Source organism: Podarcis erhardii, assembly GCF_964252035.2.
Source record: "Podarcis erhardii genome assembly, chromosome: 2".
Taxonomy (NCBI): domain Eukaryota; kingdom Metazoa; phylum Chordata; class Lepidosauria; order Squamata; family Lacertidae; genus Podarcis; species Podarcis erhardii.
Window position 1 is genome coordinate 64,272,510 of NC_138498.1, and position 18,590 is coordinate 64,291,099.

Genomic DNA, 18,590 nt, shown 5'->3' on the forward strand with positions numbered 1-18,590 from the left:
TCGCCAAAGAAGAAGATTATGTATATGTCTAATTGGATATAAGCAGCCCCTCCCTCCCTCCCTTGCCTAAAAATGCTCAGGTTGCTATATATAGATCAAGACGTTCTGCCCCTCTGACTGTCTGCTGCCTCTCTGCTAGTGGTAGCTGGTGCCTGCCCATTAAAACTGGTATAGTGGAAGGCAGGGAGGCCAACACTAGGTGGAGCCAGAGCCAAGGAAAGTCAGAGGCCCCATCTGCACGATACATTTAAAACACTATCATACCCAGTGCTTTTTTCTGATGTCCACTATGGAGACATTAATTTTGCTGTTACAGGGGTACCTCGGGTTACAGACGCTTCAGGTTACAGACTCCGCTAACCCAGAAATAGTACCTCGGTTAAGAACTTTGCTTCAGGATGAGAACAGAAATCGTGCGGCGGTAGCGGGAGGCCCCATTAGCTAAAATGGTACCTCAGGTTAAGAACAGTTTCAGGTTAAGAACGGACCTCCGGAATGAATTAGCTAAAATGGTACCTCAGGTTAAGAACAGTTTCAGGTTAAGAATGGACCTCTGGAATGAATTAGCTAAAATGGTACCTCAGGTTAAGAACAGTTTCAGGTTAAGAACGGACCTCCGGAATGAATTAAGTTCTTAACCTGAGGTACTACTGTATTGCTATAGGTTTTTTGTATCTTTATTTTTAGATCTCATTATGACTTATGTGGGGATGGTTTAATTTTATCACGTACGTTCTGGTGCATTTTTTATTTCTTGATTAGGCCTGCTTTTGCTATACTTTTGAAATTACACATATCCTTTCCTGGGTGGGGTTTTAACTGTGGAGAGATTTCGCAAAACTCCTTCCTGTGGGTAGAAGCAACAAGGTGTCTTCCTGAGGACGTTCTGGACAGGCTGATCCCAGCCCCGTACTGCTCCTGCCGACCTCCCCAAAATGGGCACCATAATGTCTTCCCATGCCCTTTGAAGCTGCCCTTGAGTCTGGGAGGAGCATCTCAGGCCTTTTCAAGAGGAGCAGAATCTGGGACAGAAAACAGGGACGAAGGGTTCACCCCACTTGGCAACATCCAAATCACCCTCTCTGCCTCTTTCCAGCACATGAAGTTGCCTTCTGTTCCTCTGCATTCAGCTTCCTGGGGTTTGGGAAGGAGGCGTGAAGCTCTGACAGGATCCTGCAACCCTCCTGCCTCCTCCCCTAAGTCAGGAAGTGCTTGCCTGGCTTGGGAATGACTTCCCTTCTTCTCTTCCCATGCTTCATTTTGCATATCATAAATCCCTGCATATTTTACATAAACTAAACCATTCAGTATTCCATTATTCCATGATTACATCCATCAAAACTTATTTACACTGTTGAATTTATCTTAATGCTGCCAAGCTTTTCAAGTGTACACAATTTTTTCCAGGCTTCTCTAAACGTATGTTCTTCATTTTATTCTATATGTTAAGTCTGCAAGCGGCGCATATTCTATCAACTTAAGTTGCCATTCTTCTTTAGTTGGGACCTCACTCGTTTTCCAGTTTTGGGCAAACGAAACACTGGCCGCAGTAGTGGCATACATAAATAACCTTTATTGACACCTGGGAATTTCCATCTGAATTATCCCCAACAAAAAGGCCTCTGTTGGTTTTTTTGTGTGGGGGGGGAGTACTCTCAAACATTTTTTTTCAATTCATTATGGATTATTTCCCAATACTCTTTTACCCCTTTACAGGTCTACCACATATGAAAAAACCTTCCCTCAACCTCCTGCACTCATCTGATTCAGTTTTAAACATCTTAGCAAGCCTACTTGGAGTTAATTACCATCTGTAAATCATTTTCAGGTAGTTTTCCTTCAAATAATAACATGCTGTAAATTTCATATAGTTTTTCCAAAGTTTCTCCCCAGAGATAAAAATCTATATTATGCCCTATATCTATTGCCCTGTGTGCCATAGAAGCTTTGACAAGCTCGTCTTTATTTCCCAATCTAATAACAGAATGTACATTTTAGATAAAAGTTTTTCTTTGTTTTGAAGAAGTTAGTTCTTTTTCGAATTGAGAACTTTGGTCCAAAGAACCATTTTTCCTGTCTATTTTAAACATTGCATATAACTGATGATATTGAACCCAGTCCGTAACATGGCTCCTTACACTTTCCATTGATTTCAGTTTAGGTTCCCCCTCTGTAAAGTGCAGCAATTCCCTGTTAGTTTCCCACTGTCTATCCATATTGATTCTCTTAATTGTAATAGCCATAAAGGAGATAGCCATAAGGGTGTTTTCCTTTCCAGCAGATTTTTATATTTCTCCACTGTTCTGTAATTTTTTAACTTCATTGGCTCTCAGTTGACATTTTTCACATTACCTAACTAGAAGAACTACTAAAATAAAATATATATCTTGAGAAGATGGTTTTCTCAAGAGAAAATTTTGATTTCAGCAGTTCAGCTCTAGCATATGCTTATCTTTTTTGTAATAGCCAAGGTGATTGCTTGAGAAACCTCAATTAAAAACTGAAATTCTTGAAATGAAGATGACTCAAAGACAAAGCAGGGAATGGGTGAAGTCTCATAAATAGGCAGGCTGTTTGACCTGAAAATCATTAATCAATTTGCTGAAAAGATTTGGCAGGACTACAGTAGGATTAAACTATGAACGCTTTGAAAGGTACACTTTGTTCCTGAAATGCTCTCTGGTTCCACAGTGCCTGTGTCACTGATCTAGAAAACATCTGCGTAGAGAGCAGGGGAGGCTAACCCTTTCCTGCAAATGGGGCCCTGCCCTGACCACCTCAGTTTGCCCCCAGCAAGCCCCATCTGCCTGACTTTTTATTTACAACCAGTTCAGGGGGTGGTACGGCCAATCAGGTTCTTCCTCCTCCTCCTTAGTCTTAGTGTTACTTGCAAAGAACTCAGAGGGGGGTGGGGGGTGGGGAGGATGAAGATAAATCTAGAATTAGGCCCCATTTGCCTAAATGAGTTTTGCATGTCTTCAAATTCATTGAGGCTCTGCACAACATGGTTATATTTCAGCATTGCTCACAGCATCTACAAGGTGGTTCTCTGCTAACATTGTGGACCTTATCAAAATTCTTGCTTCACCATTTGATCTGTGTATATGCTGTCACTGTTAGTTGACTTCAGTTGGGTATGAAAACCTGAAGAGCATTTGAATCGCTGCTCAGAACTCCACCAAACTAAGGCACAATTGCCTTCCTTGAAAAACACACCCTGAATAAAGTCTCTTGGTAGTTTTCACAAAAGGTGGAAAGAAATATATGATATGCCTGTTGAAAATTGGAATAAAAAGGATCACTGTGTCAATTTTCAACACCTGTTAACTAGCTGTGATCAGTGGCAATCTGTAATGAATACAGTGGTACCTCAGGTTACATACGCTTCAGGTTACAGACTCTGCTAACCCAGAAATAGTACCTCGGGTTAAGAACTTTGCTTCAGGATGAGAACAGAAATCGTGCTCTGGCGGCGCAGCAGCAGCGGGAGGCCGTATTAACTAAAGTGGTGCTTCAGGTTAAGAACAGTCTCAGGTTAAGAATGGACCTACAGAACAACTTAAGTCCTTAACCCAAGGTACCACTGTATTTGGAAACTTGAAAAATTCTTATGGAGACCACACACACACCACCACTTGGCACACCCTGGAACACATTCATACCCTCCAGCATCCAGATGAGGCAAATCAGGTTGCTAGTCTTTTTGGTCCCAAGCTCTTGAAAGAGCCAGCTGACTTGCACCAGAAACTGAGACCAAAAAACGGGCTCCTTTTTGTCCAGGTCTCTGGCACAAGCCAGCTGACTCAAGCCAGAATGCTGGACCAAAAAACAGGACATTCTGGGATCCAATCAGAACCCAGAATGGCTTCTGTAATTCTGGGATGTCTCGCTTAAACCAGGACGGTTGAGCAGTAAGTACATTTTGCAATTGTATGCAGGATTTAAGATGCACACATGACGTCCCAAGTTCACCAGCGCTACCAAAGTTGGCAAGCTCAGAATTGCCCCCTCTCTATTCAAGAGAACAAAGCATCCGATGTGGAACTGTGTATCTCCCTCTCAGTCACTAGACTACTATCACCAGTTTCTCCTTCCATTCTACTAAAAATGCACCACCACAATCCCTGGAAACACTTGACAACACCTTAAGTCACGAGGAAAGGGGTCTGGAAAGAGGCACTCCTTTATGTATTTGGATGCCAATCTTGTGTTCAGGACTTTAAAGGTTAAGCCCCAACACAGCAAACTTATAACCTTTTGATATGCTATTCTCTTATCAAAAGCTACTGGTTGAGTTGCCCCACCAAATTACACTTTGCTGAAATCTAGTCCATCTGCTGTGTCCATTTACTCTGCGATCCACCTCTCTTCCACTGATCCACAGGCCAAGGCAGTGTCTGTTTTTTTCTGGCTAATAATATAGGAAAAAAACAAAAAACAAAGAAATACACCATACTGATCAGTGTTTTTTTTCTTAAAAAAATGTTTAGGGGTACAGTACTCTCATTTTCCTACTCATTTTGAAATACTACCCCTCAATGAGGCCAAACTTAGATTCACAAAATGTTTAGGAGTATGTGTCCCCCTGTGTCTCCCCCCCAGAAAAAAGCACTGATATTGATAATATGCCACCACAGGTTAAGGTCTTGCTTTTCCTGTGCAGTGTGTGTGTGTGTGTGTGTGTGTGTGTGTGTGTGTGAGAGAGAGAGAGAGAGAGAGAGAGAGAGAGAGAGAGAGAGAGAGAGAGAGAGAAATAAATAGTAGGCTGCCATTTCTTCCCAAAAGCCTAGTAAATGCTAAGTAGGCTTTGAGAAGGAGCCCTCATGCCTCCTTCCTAATGTTGCTGCTGCTGTCATCCCAGGAGTTGCTTTCGCAGCCCCCATCTGCTGGCCAGCAGAAATTGGGACACCCCAGGATCAAGTCAGAAGCTGTGACTCTGAGAGCCAGAGTGGTGTACTGGTTAAGAGCAGTGGACTCGTAATCTGGGGAACCGGGTTCGCGTCTCCGCTCCTCCACATGCAGCTGCTGGGTGACCTTGGGCCAGTCACACTTCTTTGAAGTCTCTCAGCCCCACTCACCCCACAGAGTGTTTGTTGTGGGGGAGGAAGGGAAAGGAGAATGTTAGCCGCTTTGAGACTCCTTAGGGGAGTGATAAAGCGGGATATCAAATCCAAACTCTTCTTCTTCTTCTTCTACTTCTTCTTTAGACATTATTCTGGGGTTGCCCCAGCCCTATAGGGACTGCTAGAGGGTAAGCCATTCACATTGCTTAAGGCACAGGTTGCCTCAGTAGAACAGTGTACCTTCAGCCAGCTTATGTTGGCCCAATGTTCTAATCTTATTAATTCTAATGTTCTAATTCTAATGTTCTAAAACATATTAATTATTTGAACAGGGATAACTTGGCTGCAGCAATCTGAGCTGGATTTTCAAGACTGGACTATTATGTCAAGCTTCAATTAGTGTGGAACTTGGCTGCCCAACTGGCTGACCGAGGTGAAAAGATCATATTGCACCAATTCTATTCCAGTAACATTGGCTGCCTACACGCTCCCGAGCCCAAGTACCTATACTCTCTGCTCAGTCTTTTAGACTGACGTGTCAGCTGTAGAGACTGCTTTCAATTCATAGAGTCATAGAAATGCAGAGTTGGAAGGGACCCTGAAGATCATCGAGTTCAGCCCCCTGCAATGCAGGAATATGCAGCTGACTCATACGGGGATTGAACCTGTAACCTTGGCATTATCAGCACCAAGCTCTAACCAACTGAGCTTTACCAAGATTGCAAGGCCTTTTCCATCGTGTTCCAGTCCTACCTCAGGCTGCTTCTGGGCAAATGGGCACAACTGCCCTGTCTTCTTCCAAGAAATGTTGCTTTCACATCTCACACTTTTAAGTTCTTATTTATTTAAGATAGACATCCTCAGGCTTTTCTATTTGGTAACCTTTGCAAGGAGCTCACAGCGATCCACAAAATCTATTCATTCCTCTTCATTCATACCATTTTGAATCAATCATATTGCAAATAGCAACATTAGGAAGAGAACGGTGTACAAAACCTTCAAAATCATTAGATGAATTGTGAGCAGGGAGGTCAGCCAGAATGAAATTAAATGCAGAAAAGAACACACAAAGATATTAACTAGCCTGTGCATACCTACTCATAAGTAAATTCTACTGAGTTCAAGGCTACTTCCAGATAAGTGAATATAGAATCTTAGCCTAAGAGCTTTATTTATGTGCATCCCAAATTATCCCGGGAGCTGCGGTTTGTGTGTCACAGAGCTACAATTCCCAGCAGATAACAGGGGACATGTTATATTCTTGAATCTTCTCTCTAGTCCAAATTCTGGTCACTGACATTCTCTCTAAGATGGATTTTATGTGAGCTCACCCCTAAGACAGCACATGGCACACCAATCTGTGAGGAATTCTTGAGTGCAGAGCCTACACGGTTAATATTTGCAGGAGCAGCCCACGAGTCCTTGCTGTTCCATGATTGGCCAGAAGCGTTCTGCTTCACCCTATTTATCGCAGCATTTTTGCTGGAAGGTGCTAACGAGTGGCGGAGACAGGGAGACACCTGCGGCAAGCAGTAGCCCTCTGGGGGAGGCAAAGGGAGGGTGCTTACCCCCCTTGTCCCCGTGGCTGCCACAACCATGAGGAGCAGACATAAGGACACGTGGATTTTGCCCTTGCTCTTAGCTGGCTTAATTCAGCCAAATCTGGGACAGGAACAACAGAAGGTAAGATATTGCAGTACCATTCAATGGGTGCTCAAACAGGAAGATAACCTGGGATCTGACAGCTCTTGTATTCTGGTTTGAAACCATGCAGTATCGGACAGCAGGGTTTGGGGAGGACGAGCAACAGCTGCCTAGTGATTTATATAACATAATACTCTCTGCACAATCAAGCACCCCTTATGAATCTGCAGCCAGTGGGAACCAACCTGATCTGGCCTGCGTAGGGACCAGAGATTCCATACCACAAAATTATGAGCAGAATGGCAGGTCCCAGTTTATATTCATCTCCTCTCCCACAATGCCTTTGAAATTGTGTATCTAGATCAGGGTACCGTATGTATTTGAGCCTATATTGTTGTGGGCATTGTCAGAGGATAAAGGGAGTGCTTCTTTTAGCCGTGTAAACTCGCTGCTTCTTATCAAGTGGTGAAAGGAATGGAGCGCATTTTATGATCAGCCTGTCCCTGTGGTGTCCCCCTTCTTCCCATGTGAGCTGGCAGGCTCTGTCTTGCTAAGCTAGTTTCTGAACAGAAATTTCACGTTTTCCAGAATGATTATATCAATATGATCTTGTGAATTTTGACCTGGATGCTGCTGGGCAAGCGCTTTACACGATAAGACACCTCCATGGAGGCTGACCCTCTCAGCGGCTACTAGTTACGACGGCTATATCTGATGTCCAGTATCAGAGGCAGCATACGTCTGAATGCCAGTTGCTGAGGGACATGAACAGGAGAGTGCTATGGAGGTTCATGTTCCGATTGTGGCATTCCCAAAGGCAGCAGGCTGCCCACCACAAAAACAGAATGCTGGACTAGATGGGCCAGAGGAGCATAAACCTAGGAGCCTGCCTTATACTGAGTTTGACCACGTAGCTCAATATTGTCTACTCTGACTGGCAGCAGATATCCAGAATTTCAGATGCGGTTGTGTGTGTGTATTCCCAACCCGGTAAGATGGATGGGGTACAAATAATAAAATTATTTTAAAAAATATTATTCTACCTGGAGATGCTAGGGATTGAACCAGAGACCTTCTTCATGGTACAGCAGGTGTCCTGCCACGGAGCCATGGTCCTTTGTCCAATCCAGCAGGGTCCTTCTTACATCCTTAGGTTCTTGCCAGGAATGCTATAAATACCCATTTGTCTTATTGTGAAACTCAGAAGATCAACCTCACAGGATAGCTGCGATGATAAACGATACTATGGTTGCAAAGGACCCAGTGCGAATCTCACCCCCCAGCTCCTAACTGATATCTGAATCCCTTCTAGGGCAGGAGGGGAACCCAGAGATATAGTGCTGCAGGTCAGGCGGATCCTCTGTAGCACGGAACTTTAATCTCGCGCAGGGAAAGGGGGAGCTGCTGTCTAAAGCACGGGAGATGGATGCAACTCGTGCACCAATGTCATCAGTCCAAAGGACAAGGTTAGGCAAGATAGGATAGGTCCCATGTGACTTGTTTACTCCCAGGGCTATCTGCACAGGCAGATAGTGTGGCAGAGATGTGAGAGAAGCCTCAGTGACATCTTATTATGAAGAAGAAAGCCACATATAATCTGCCTAAAAAAGGGAAGCACAATAGTCCCTTTGTTGCTGCTCCATTTAAAGTGGTTTCTGCTCATACCTGCACTGATGCACAAGACCAGTTTGTGTGGGTCACAGAAAGATGGAGGGGCAAAAACAAGTGAAAATATTAAATCACCATTCCTAGCTCAGCTGGTAGAGCACAAGACTCTTAATCTCAGGGTTGTGGGTTCAAGCCCTTTAAGCAAAATATTCCAGCATTGCAGGGGGTTGGACTAGATGACCCTCGGAGTCCCTTCCAACTCCATGATTGTATGTTTCCATTTCTCTCCAGAACAGCAGCTGTGAGGCGGGGTGGGGAGACTTTGGCCCTCCAGATGTTGCTGGACTACATCTCCCATCAACCTCGGCCAGCGCGGCCAGTATCTTTTTTTTTTATTATAATATTTATTAAGAGTTTCCAATTATAAGAATATAAAAAAAACAAAACATCCAAATTTAAGATCTTATTTTCCGTAACATCTTTCCAGGACTTCCCCTCCCCTCCCCCTCTTATATTCCAATTCTTACAAATAAATTCAGCAATTTATTATCCCAAATTTTAACCTTATTATCATTAACCCAATTTAAAAATATTTTCCCATCTCCTAAGATCGACCTATTCCCTTCCGCGCGTTCCCCCCTTTAATATACATAATAGATTAAAATATAATAAAATAAAATATGATTTTGCAGCCTTTGGATTCCAAATTTCCCTCCCCCTTTTCCTGGTTGCGTTCCCCATATTGATCAACATCTGATGTCTTCCTGGAGCTCCCACATTTATTTAAACCATAGTCCTTTACCAGTCTTCTTTAATTTTAAATGTCCAATCTTGGAAGGAGTCTATCTCAAAAAGGCCCATTTTTTCCATCCAGATTTTTATATACTTGGGAGTAAAACTCCAATTTTATTTCTTAAACCTTTCAAATCTGGATGTCCCAAATGTTCCCACTTCCAACTTTGTCCAATTCTTATTATTCTTGTTGTTCTTGTTAATCTCTCTCCTCTTTCTTTTCCTGTTTTCCTGCACAAATGTTCTAATTCCAAAAGCTTCTAAATTCCACTGCAGAGGCTCTGTTATTCAGGAACGAAACATGATGCCAAGTCCCTTCCATTTTTCAATAGATAAGTCTATTGTCTACTTTAGTGTGTAAACCTCTGTAGCCAAAATAATGTTCCATTTCTGCAGTTTCCCAGGAGATAAAAAGTTCTGTCAAATTCGATGCCAACAACTTGTAATATCCCTCGGCTCCTCTAGGTGGATTGTAGTAACTCAGTTCCCTTCCAGATCACGTCCACCAGTCAAAGTAACTTATTATTCCTTGTTTTAAACATTTTGTATCCAATTTGTAACAAATATAACCGGCAAAGTCCTCATAACAAAGTTCTCATTTTTGTTCTTCTGCTTTGACAGCTCTTTGACAGCTGTCAAAACCTCTCCTTGTCTTCTCCCGGCGCTCTAACTAAAACGCTCCCAGGTTCCGGGGGGGGGGGTTGCTTTTTGAATAAATTCCACTTTTCTCCTCCAGCTCAATCTTATAATTTTCCATCACGAAATTTCATAACTTTATCAAAATAAGGTTGCGCTCAATCTTAGATATTAAGTCCTTTACTTTAGCTCCTCTACAACGGGGGGGGGGGGCTGACTTCCTTTTTATGCCTCCCCCGCTCGTTCCGAATTCTTTAAAAATTTCTCGCCTTTTTTAATCCAAGTTCCGATTACTCACGGGTTATGCTTTTAAGTCCAAATTTCCAATGGAAGAAGTCAGCGCTCTCCGTCGAATGGCATGCGGCTTCGCTCGGCAGGGGAAGCGGAGGACTCAAAGCACACCCCCCCGTCACCCGTTCCGTAGCCTTTAAAAAGGCTCCTTCGCGGGTCGGGGGGGGGCTCAAAAGGTGCCAGCCGAGTCACCATGTCCATGGGTTTTAGCACCCATGGTTTTTAAGGGTCCCCGCGTCGCCGGCGCGGCAGGACCCAGCCCCTACCGAGTAGGCTCCCTCCGGAGCTCGGAGGGAGTCCGCCATTCGGCGATGGCGCCAACCCGGAAGTCCAGCGCGGCCAGTATCAAGGCCAATGGAAGTTGCAGTCCATCAGCAACTGCAGGGCCAAAGTTGCCTCATGCCTGCTGTACAAGATGCCCATTGGGGCACATGCCAGGCATACTTGCTAGGAGACAGGCTGCATTGGATTCCGGCAGAGCAAACACATTGGATGGTGCTGCAGAGGTACAAAGACGTCGTCACTTTTATTTGCCCCCAGTCTCAAATACATCTAGCCTAGGTAGATTGTTCCTGTCCTGTTCCCATTACAGTGGTACCTCGGGTTAAGAACTTTATTCGTTCCGGAGGTCTGTTCTTAACCTGAAACTGTTCTTAACCTGAAGCACCACTTTAGCTAATGGGGCCTCCTGCTGCCGCCGCGCCATTGGAGCACGATTTCTGTTCTCATCCAGAAGCAAAGTTCTTAACCCGAGGTACTATTTCTGGGTTAGCGGAGTCTGTAACCTGAAGCGTATGTAACCTGAAGCGTATGTAACCCGAGGTACCACTGTACAGCAATCTACTGTGCTGACTGATGGGAGTTGCAATCCACAGCATTTGATGGAGAAACAGCTTGCCAAATGCTTACATATACCCCTGCCCTCTCAAGGCTATCTTTAAAAGCCAAGGAAATGACAGTGCTTCTCCAAGCTTTTCATTCCCGTGGTCTGTTTACAACGGTTGAAATGTTTGTCCATCTTTTGTGGGTTCGCTGGCCAGTGCTATTTTTACCCTTGTGCCTTCTACCGCTACTTAATAACTGGTCTCAGAAACTGACTCCTCTTGTTCTGTGCCTTCGCTTAGTATTTTTTGTGTGACGTGCCTTTGGTTTGTTTAGAGCCAAAAGATGTACGCAAGTGTTAATCCCTCTCCACAGTTAACATCCTATCCCACGGCTGTAATCCGGGATTTGACTTGGAACAAAACTTCGAACGCAAACAAATCTGGGTTGGCCTGCAGTAAAGGGTACCTGCCTCTGTCATCCAGCACCCATCCCTGCAAACCGGAAAAATAAAACAGCTTTAGCAGTGCTTGATCTGTGGCTTCTGACGCAAATAGATTTCCTCTCTCCTGCCGTGAACCAGAAGTTCAGAGCAAATGATGAAGTGTACCGATCGGAGCCTAGTAACCATGTGTTTCTAGGTGACCATCAAGAGCTAAGTGGTGGGGGCAGTTCTTCAGTCACCAATTATAAACTGCTCTGCCATAGGACGTTGCTTTATATCGGTCCAGATCAGTATTGACTGGCAGGAGTGCCAGCTTGGGTGCCCAGAGCCGTGGCTGTCATGCAGAGTACACGGCCCTGGTTCTGAAATTTGTGGGTGCCTGGCCCCTTCATGGGAACTTTTGTGGGTGCTCGGGCACCCAGGGCCTCAGGAAGTTGGCAGGTATGACTGGCAGCACAGCTCTCGAGTGTTTCAGGCCAGGATTTTACCCAGCCCTACTCAGAGATGCCAGGAAGTGAGCCCAGGACCTGCAAAGCAGATGTTCTACCACTAAACTTTAGCTCTTCCCTTCCTCACCACTGAGGATGGAATATATTTTCAGCATCCAGCACCAGAAGGGTGTGCCCACCCTACTGTATTTATTTCATCTTTCATTATACACTTCCTCTAAATACATTCATAGGTTTGTCAATACCTCTGCTTGGAAGATGCTCCTGTGCCTTTTTGCCAGCTCTGAAGAAGAAGGGAGTTCAGCAGGGATGGCTTCTCTTATCACTACATCAGACACACTGGGCATTTGCACCCGAGCCATGCACCCTGCCACCGTGCATTCACTGAGCTTGGGAAGGGGCAGACACAGGCAGACTCTCCTCCATGCACAGGGGAAATCTGGGCCAGCCCTGATGTTCCCGAGTCCCTGCAGACAGAGGTGCTGTTGTCAGCCCTGCAGTATTTTGTATCGTAAAGCTGGAAGTCACTGCTACCCATTTAGACTGTGTGGGATGACTGGTTCTCATACTACTCTAGAGGTAGGGAATTTTTGGCCACCTCCGGCTGCATTCTCTTCTGGGCAATTTGCCAAAGGTTACATGCCAGAGGAGAGCAGGGCAAGAGCCAAAAGTGGGAGGAGCAACCAATATAATCTTTGCACAGTAGGCTGCGTTCTGCACATGCTCACACATCCCTCTCTAGCCAGGCAATCAAGAGTTGTTTTCAGAATTCTGGGGCACAGTTTAGCCAGGCAAGCAAGGCCAGTAGAGTCCCGAAGGCCTGGTAAAAAGACCTGCATGGAACATTTGGCCTGAGGTCCCCCTCCCCTGTTGTGGTCCGATCTCCTTCCATGGTATGGGCATCCAGGTACACTTGTGGAAATGTATATGAGCTGTCAAAGCAGCTCTTAGAAAAGCCCTGGTGCAGATCTGCATTCCAGAGTATCTTCTTTTACCTCCTTATCCTTCTTCAGGTAGAGTCTCTCTTGTTTCCCTCCAGGTGGACTGCTACAACACGAAAGCAGGAACAATCTACGACTATGGGGCTCTCACCATAAACGGTGATGAGTACATCCCTTTCCAGCAGTACTCGGGGAGGATGGTCCTCTTTGTCAATGTGGCCACCTACTGAGGACTCACAATGCAGTACCTTGGTAAGCTTCTTAGCTAGGAAGAGAAGCCTAGCTAGCAGCACATGCCCTAGTGGTGGATACCTTCAATGGGAGGCACTAGACTTCCAACAATGTCAGAAGCTGAGAAAACCTGTCTCTTAAGCCCAGAAGCATGAAGACTAGCTAAGATTATTTGGTAGGGATGGAAATCATCTGTTCTGTGATACCTTCCTCTTTATTATTGTGTCACGTGCAGCAGATGAGATCTGGCCTAAGCACAGGTTCCAAGGTTCAACCCAGGCATATCTACACTTAGGCAGATTTGCCTTTCCCTTGGGAGATTCAGGACAGATACATTACTCCTTCAGGCAGCGCATCGTTAATTTATGCAGTGATTGCCACCAACCTGGATCCTTTAAAAGAGGATCGGGCAAATTGATGGATGAGGCGGCTATTAGTAGCTACTAGTCATGATGGCGGTGTTCTGTCTTAATGGTCAGCAGCGATACTGCCTTCTGAATACTAGCTGCCAGAGGCATCAGGAGGGGAGAGTGTTATTGTGCATTGGTCCTGCTTCTCACGGGCATCTGGTCCTGTTCTCACGGGCATCTGGTTGGAGACTGTGAGAACACCATTCTTGGAGGTTCATCTCCACAATGCAATGTTCAGAGATGCCACGCTGCCTCTTGTTGACTTCAGGATGGCACCGTCACATAAGTATGATTTGAGCCACGTTTTTTGTTGAGCTAAGTCCTGCAGGTGACTTCTAGAGGGATAGCCGATTGTATTCTTTTGGCACCTGTCAGAGTTGCCTCCAGGTCCCAGCTCACAGAGGACCAACGCTAGCCAGTAATAACGTATAAAAGTCTTTATTGAAGATTAGTTTCCATTTCCAAACCGCAGCGTGCAACTCTACGTCTTAGATCTTAGACCGGCGAAGCTCCATCTGAGTCTCCGCCTCCTAGACACCAGTTTAAGACTCTAGCCTTACTCCACCTCTTCCGTTGTTCTTTCCTCCTCTGGGTCCTTCTGCCCCCTGGGGTTTCCTCCTTTCTGGACTCTTCTGACGCTGACCCCCCTGAGTCTTGCCCCTCCTTCCGGCGGGCTTTAGGACCTGGCTCCCTATCCGGGCTACCTGCTGTGCCGCTCGCCTGTACATTTGAACTTGGCACGCGCGCCCAGCCGGTAACTTTCCTCTTGACCGTTTCCCCGCTCTCCGATGGAGGTGTGGTCAATCCTGACTCATCTCCTCTCGCTGGTGGTGAGAACACTGGTCCCGATGCCTGGGACTCCTCCCCCCCACTGCGCTCTGGTGGGGAAGCTGGTCCTGATTTCCAACTGCTGCTCTGGGAGTCCCCGCTGGCCCCTTCCTTCTGGTGTTTCCCCCTTGGCACCCCCTTGCCCTGGCCATCGGCGCTCCCTTCTGTGAATCTTCCGATTCGCTGGAGAGGCTCATGGAATCACTCTGACCACTGTCACTGCCTACGCTCCCCTCGGATTCCTCCCCCTCGCTCTCCATTTCCTCCCTCTCCTGTGCCTCTGCTCCTGAGCCCCTGACAGCACCATAAATGGTAACCATTTTTATTGTGGCATAAGCTGTCACCATCAGAAGTGTGATCCTCAAATGGCAGGTATTTGGGGTACAGGTTGTAGCTGAAATTGCAGTGGAGTGCAGGGACTGTGGCATTTCAATTAGAGTCTGAATTGGGATTTTCCTCTGTTGGTAATTATGTTGCAGAACTGAATGCACTACAGAATGAGCTGCGAAATCATGGACTGGTTGTCCTAGGTTTCCCATGCAATCAATTTGGAAAACAAGAACCTGGCACGAACGCAGAAATCCTTCCAGGACTGAGGTGAGTACACCTACTGCACGACTTGATGGTTATGCCAGGTAACTCTACATTCCACAACAGGCTAATTTAGAAAGCCTCTTGTCTTTAATGCTTACAGTTGCTCACTATCTCCTTCTCCTGTGGCTCTACCATGTACCCCAGAGCAGACTCACATGCATGTATTGCTAATTTTCACTTCTCTTCTCCTTCTGGCGAGAAGGTGGGGGCAGGCAACAGACTCTTTAATCTCTAGGGAACTTACCTACACTTCCCTGGAAATAGTGATTGCTTGGGAGCAGGGAATGGAAAGGATATTTACGGCTGGGCAGCAGGGACTGTGCCTAATAGATTCTGAGCAGGGGCCAGGAGGCTGTCCTTTGAACAGAGTAGAAACTTTTCCTTGTTGCAGCCTCTCTGCGAAAGAGCTGGTTAAACTTGCTCCTTCTGTTCCAGATACGTCAGGCCTGGAGGAGGTTTTGTCCCAAATTTCCAGCTCTTTCAGAAAGGAGATGTGAATGGGGATAAAGAACAGAGAATCTACACCTTCTTGAAGGTTTGTATCGGCTCCTTTGAACCTCTACCACTTCTCATCCTGGCTCATGAAGATGTTAAGGGAAATAGCTTGGAGCTAAGGATTCCGCAAACAGAACTACGCTCCGATGATGCTCTCACTGAGAGACAGGGGGGCATTTCTAACCAATTGATTCCTTTCCCCTTGTGTCCCCACTAAATCTGCTCCAGCGGTTGACCACTGTGAGAACAAGGATGCTGAATTGCCTTTGGCCTGATTTAGCAGGGTTCTTATAATCAGGACTGGGGTCTCCTATAAAAGAGCTTAAGAGATGGAGCAGGGGTCCATAAGGGGAAATCAGTGAGACGTGCCTCCCTTTCTCTCCCTCTTCTGCCAGTGTGGGTATCCAATGGACACAGGTCCCTCCCATAAATAGATCATGGCCCTCCCATTAATGGAAATGCAACTCGGGATCCAAGAAAGTAAGTTCTCTTTAAGCAAATGCCAGGGGTGAGGCTGCCAAGAAAATTATAAGTTTTTGGATAGGTAAGCACCTATGTGGAACGTGGCAGAGAGAAAAAAGCAGCTGGGGAGGGGGAGAAATTTTAAGCAGAAAAGCAGCTGGTGAGGAGGGGTTAAGCACCTTCTTCCCTCCTGACTGGTATTCATTTAAGAACAAAACAGGTTGCTGCATCATTATCCACTTGCGGATAGGGCAGTTTGGCCCTTTTTTAGGCTCAAATGTCGCTGTCAGGAAGTACATTTCAGGCTCCTCTCTTCTTGTTCACAGTTGCCTACATCTCCCCTACACCACTAGAGCAATGACGAAAAGCTTGTTTTTATACTTCTTAAAGCACCTTCTCTCAAATGGCCTCCATTTCTAACAACAGAAAAGTAAATAATGCTTTTCTTTCTCTCTCTGGTAGAACTCCTGCCCGCCTCCTTTAGAAAGCTTTGGTGACCCCAAGAAACTTTTTTGGGAACCGCTGAAGGTCCACGATATCAAGTGGAACTTTGAGAAGTTTTTGGTTGGTCCGGACGGAAAGCCTGTGATGAGGTGGGCACACAGGACCAACATTGGCACTGTGAAGAGCGACATCCTGAAATATATTAGAGAGCAGCAGAACCTGTCAAAGGGCTAGAGGTCATGAAGATGTAGAGAAATAAGATGGGAGGGGTGGGGAGACCTGTTGCTTTATCCAGAACCAGACATTTTATCCTCAAATCACAGAAAAAGAAACTGAACTTCCTTTGACCAAAACCAAAAGGTTAAGATATACTGTTAAATATGTACTAGTTTATTCAAAATCAGACTGCAACCCTTCCTCGACTGACCTGTTTTCCCAAACACACTTTGGAAGAGAAAGTGGGCCTCAGCTTTCCAGTCCCTCTCTAGGCTTCGCTCCCACCATGTTGTAAGTGGGATCTCTCCCTGCCATCACTCCAACTTTGAGCCCATCGTAGCACATTGGTAGCATTGCAGGGAGGTTGACGAAGAAGACCCTTGGGGTCCCTCCCAACTCTACAATTCTGTGATCAAAGCTGAGTACAGTGGTACCTTGGTTCTCTTTTTTAAAATAATAATTTTTATTGATTTTAACATATAAATTATAAAATGTACCACGAAACTTATCACTTATACCATCTTTTTTGACTTCCATCAGCACCTCTGATAATCCACCCTTTTGTTCACTTCTTATATATTTCTTAACTTTATATTGCCTTTAAGTCTCTTAACAAATTATCCTTTCCCTTATCTATTTTTGTAATACTTCCAATAATACTCCTCACAGAACTTCTTGCAAACCTACAAACATTGTCTGGTCTTTTCAAATAGTCTGTAAATTTACTCCAGTCTTCCGGTACCTTGGTTCTCAATCTGTTCCGAAAGTCCATTCCAAAGGCGTGCTTTCCCATAGAAAGTAATGCAAGATGGATTCATCTGTTCCAGACTTTTAAAAACAACCCCTAAAACAGCAATTTAATGTGAATTTTACTATCTAACGAGAGCACTGATCCATAAAATGAAAGCAATAATCAATTACTATACTATAAAATAAGTAAGACAGTATTGTACGTGATAAAAATTAAAATTATTATTATTATTTTTACCTGCACTGATGCTAGTCATTGTTTGGATGGGGGACTTTTATCCATTTCCGTAGTCACACAATCAATCAATCAATCAATAGCTGAACTGGGTTCCACACAGTCACAAACCAAATTAACCAAAAAAGCCTCAAAACAAAAATGCAAAATAAATAGCAAAAACAAAGCGCCAAAATTCTGGAAGTCTGTTTGACTTCCGAAATGTTAGAAAATAAAGGCTCTGCTTCTGACTGGTGCAGGTGCCCTGGAAACAATAGCTGACAGACGCATCTGATGTTCAGCTTCCAAAAATTGTTCGAAAACCAGAACACTTTCGGCGTTTGAGAACCAAGGCATTTAAGAACCAAGGTATCACTGTATATTACAACACACAAAGTAGTCTTTTGGTTTTGATACTACAACATTAAAAGTATGGGAGGGACCTCTTTCCCCACTCTTTGTTAACATATTTATATGCAAATATATATTCAGCAGTCTTTAGCCATCAGGCTTTATAAGTCAAACCACACTCACTTCTATCTATAGAACTCAATTATGCCAATTTATGGTGGCATAAGCTTTCACAGACTAGTGCTTCCACCAGGGCAGCCAACACGGTGCTCTCTAGTGCTTGTTGGGACTAAAACTTCCATCAGTCCCATCAGGCATGGCTAATGGTCAAGAATGATAGGAGTCATATCCCAACAAGATCTAGAAAACATCATATTGGTTGTCTCTGGTCTCAGAGATCTTTATTTGCAACCCTTTGCTATAAGAACCCAACTCACACTGCTCCTGTTAGGGATGGGCAGATCTTTTGCTAACAGATAGGATCCATGTTTTGGACAGCTCTGGATAAGGCACAGCCCACCTCCCTTCCACAGCAAACTGAACAGATCCTCCCAGGCCAGGAGGTTATGTTGACTGAAGTTTCTCAAAGATGACACTGCTTCCTCCGAGTGTGGATGACAGGAGAGAGGGATCTGGGGACAAGATGATGCATCAGTATGAAGGTTGGGTCTGAAAGCTCCCAAAGGGTGGACCTAGCCCAAAGCTGCGAAGGGACAGTGGAGCAGCTCTTCTAGTGCATTCGTGCTGCCCCACAACTCACCTTTGCAGAGATGCAGTCCTTCTGATCAGCCCCATGATCCTAGCCTCTTTTGCTTCCACACCCACCCTGTGTATGAAAAACTGCCTAATAATAATTAAAAAAACAGCAAGCACTCAATGCAACTTGTGAGAGACTCTCCTTTAA

General features: G+C 45.0%; 1 protein-coding gene across 1 annotated transcript; it reads left to right on the top strand.

Moving 5' to 3' along the window:
* The first annotated feature begins 6,543 nt into the window (after positions 1–6,543).
* GPX3 (glutathione peroxidase 3) lies at positions 6,544–18,563 on the top strand. Its single transcript, XM_081851589.1, has 5 exons — positions 6,544–6,746; positions 12,790–12,943; positions 14,640–14,757; positions 15,190–15,289; positions 16,174–18,563. Exons 1-5 carry the CDS (start codon positions 6,660–6,662, stop codon positions 16,387–16,389), a joined length of 675 nt encoding a protein of 224 aa, XP_081707715.1. The 5' UTR covers positions 6,544–6,659; the 3' UTR covers positions 16,390–18,563.
* Positions 18,564–18,590: the final 27 nt, after the last annotated feature.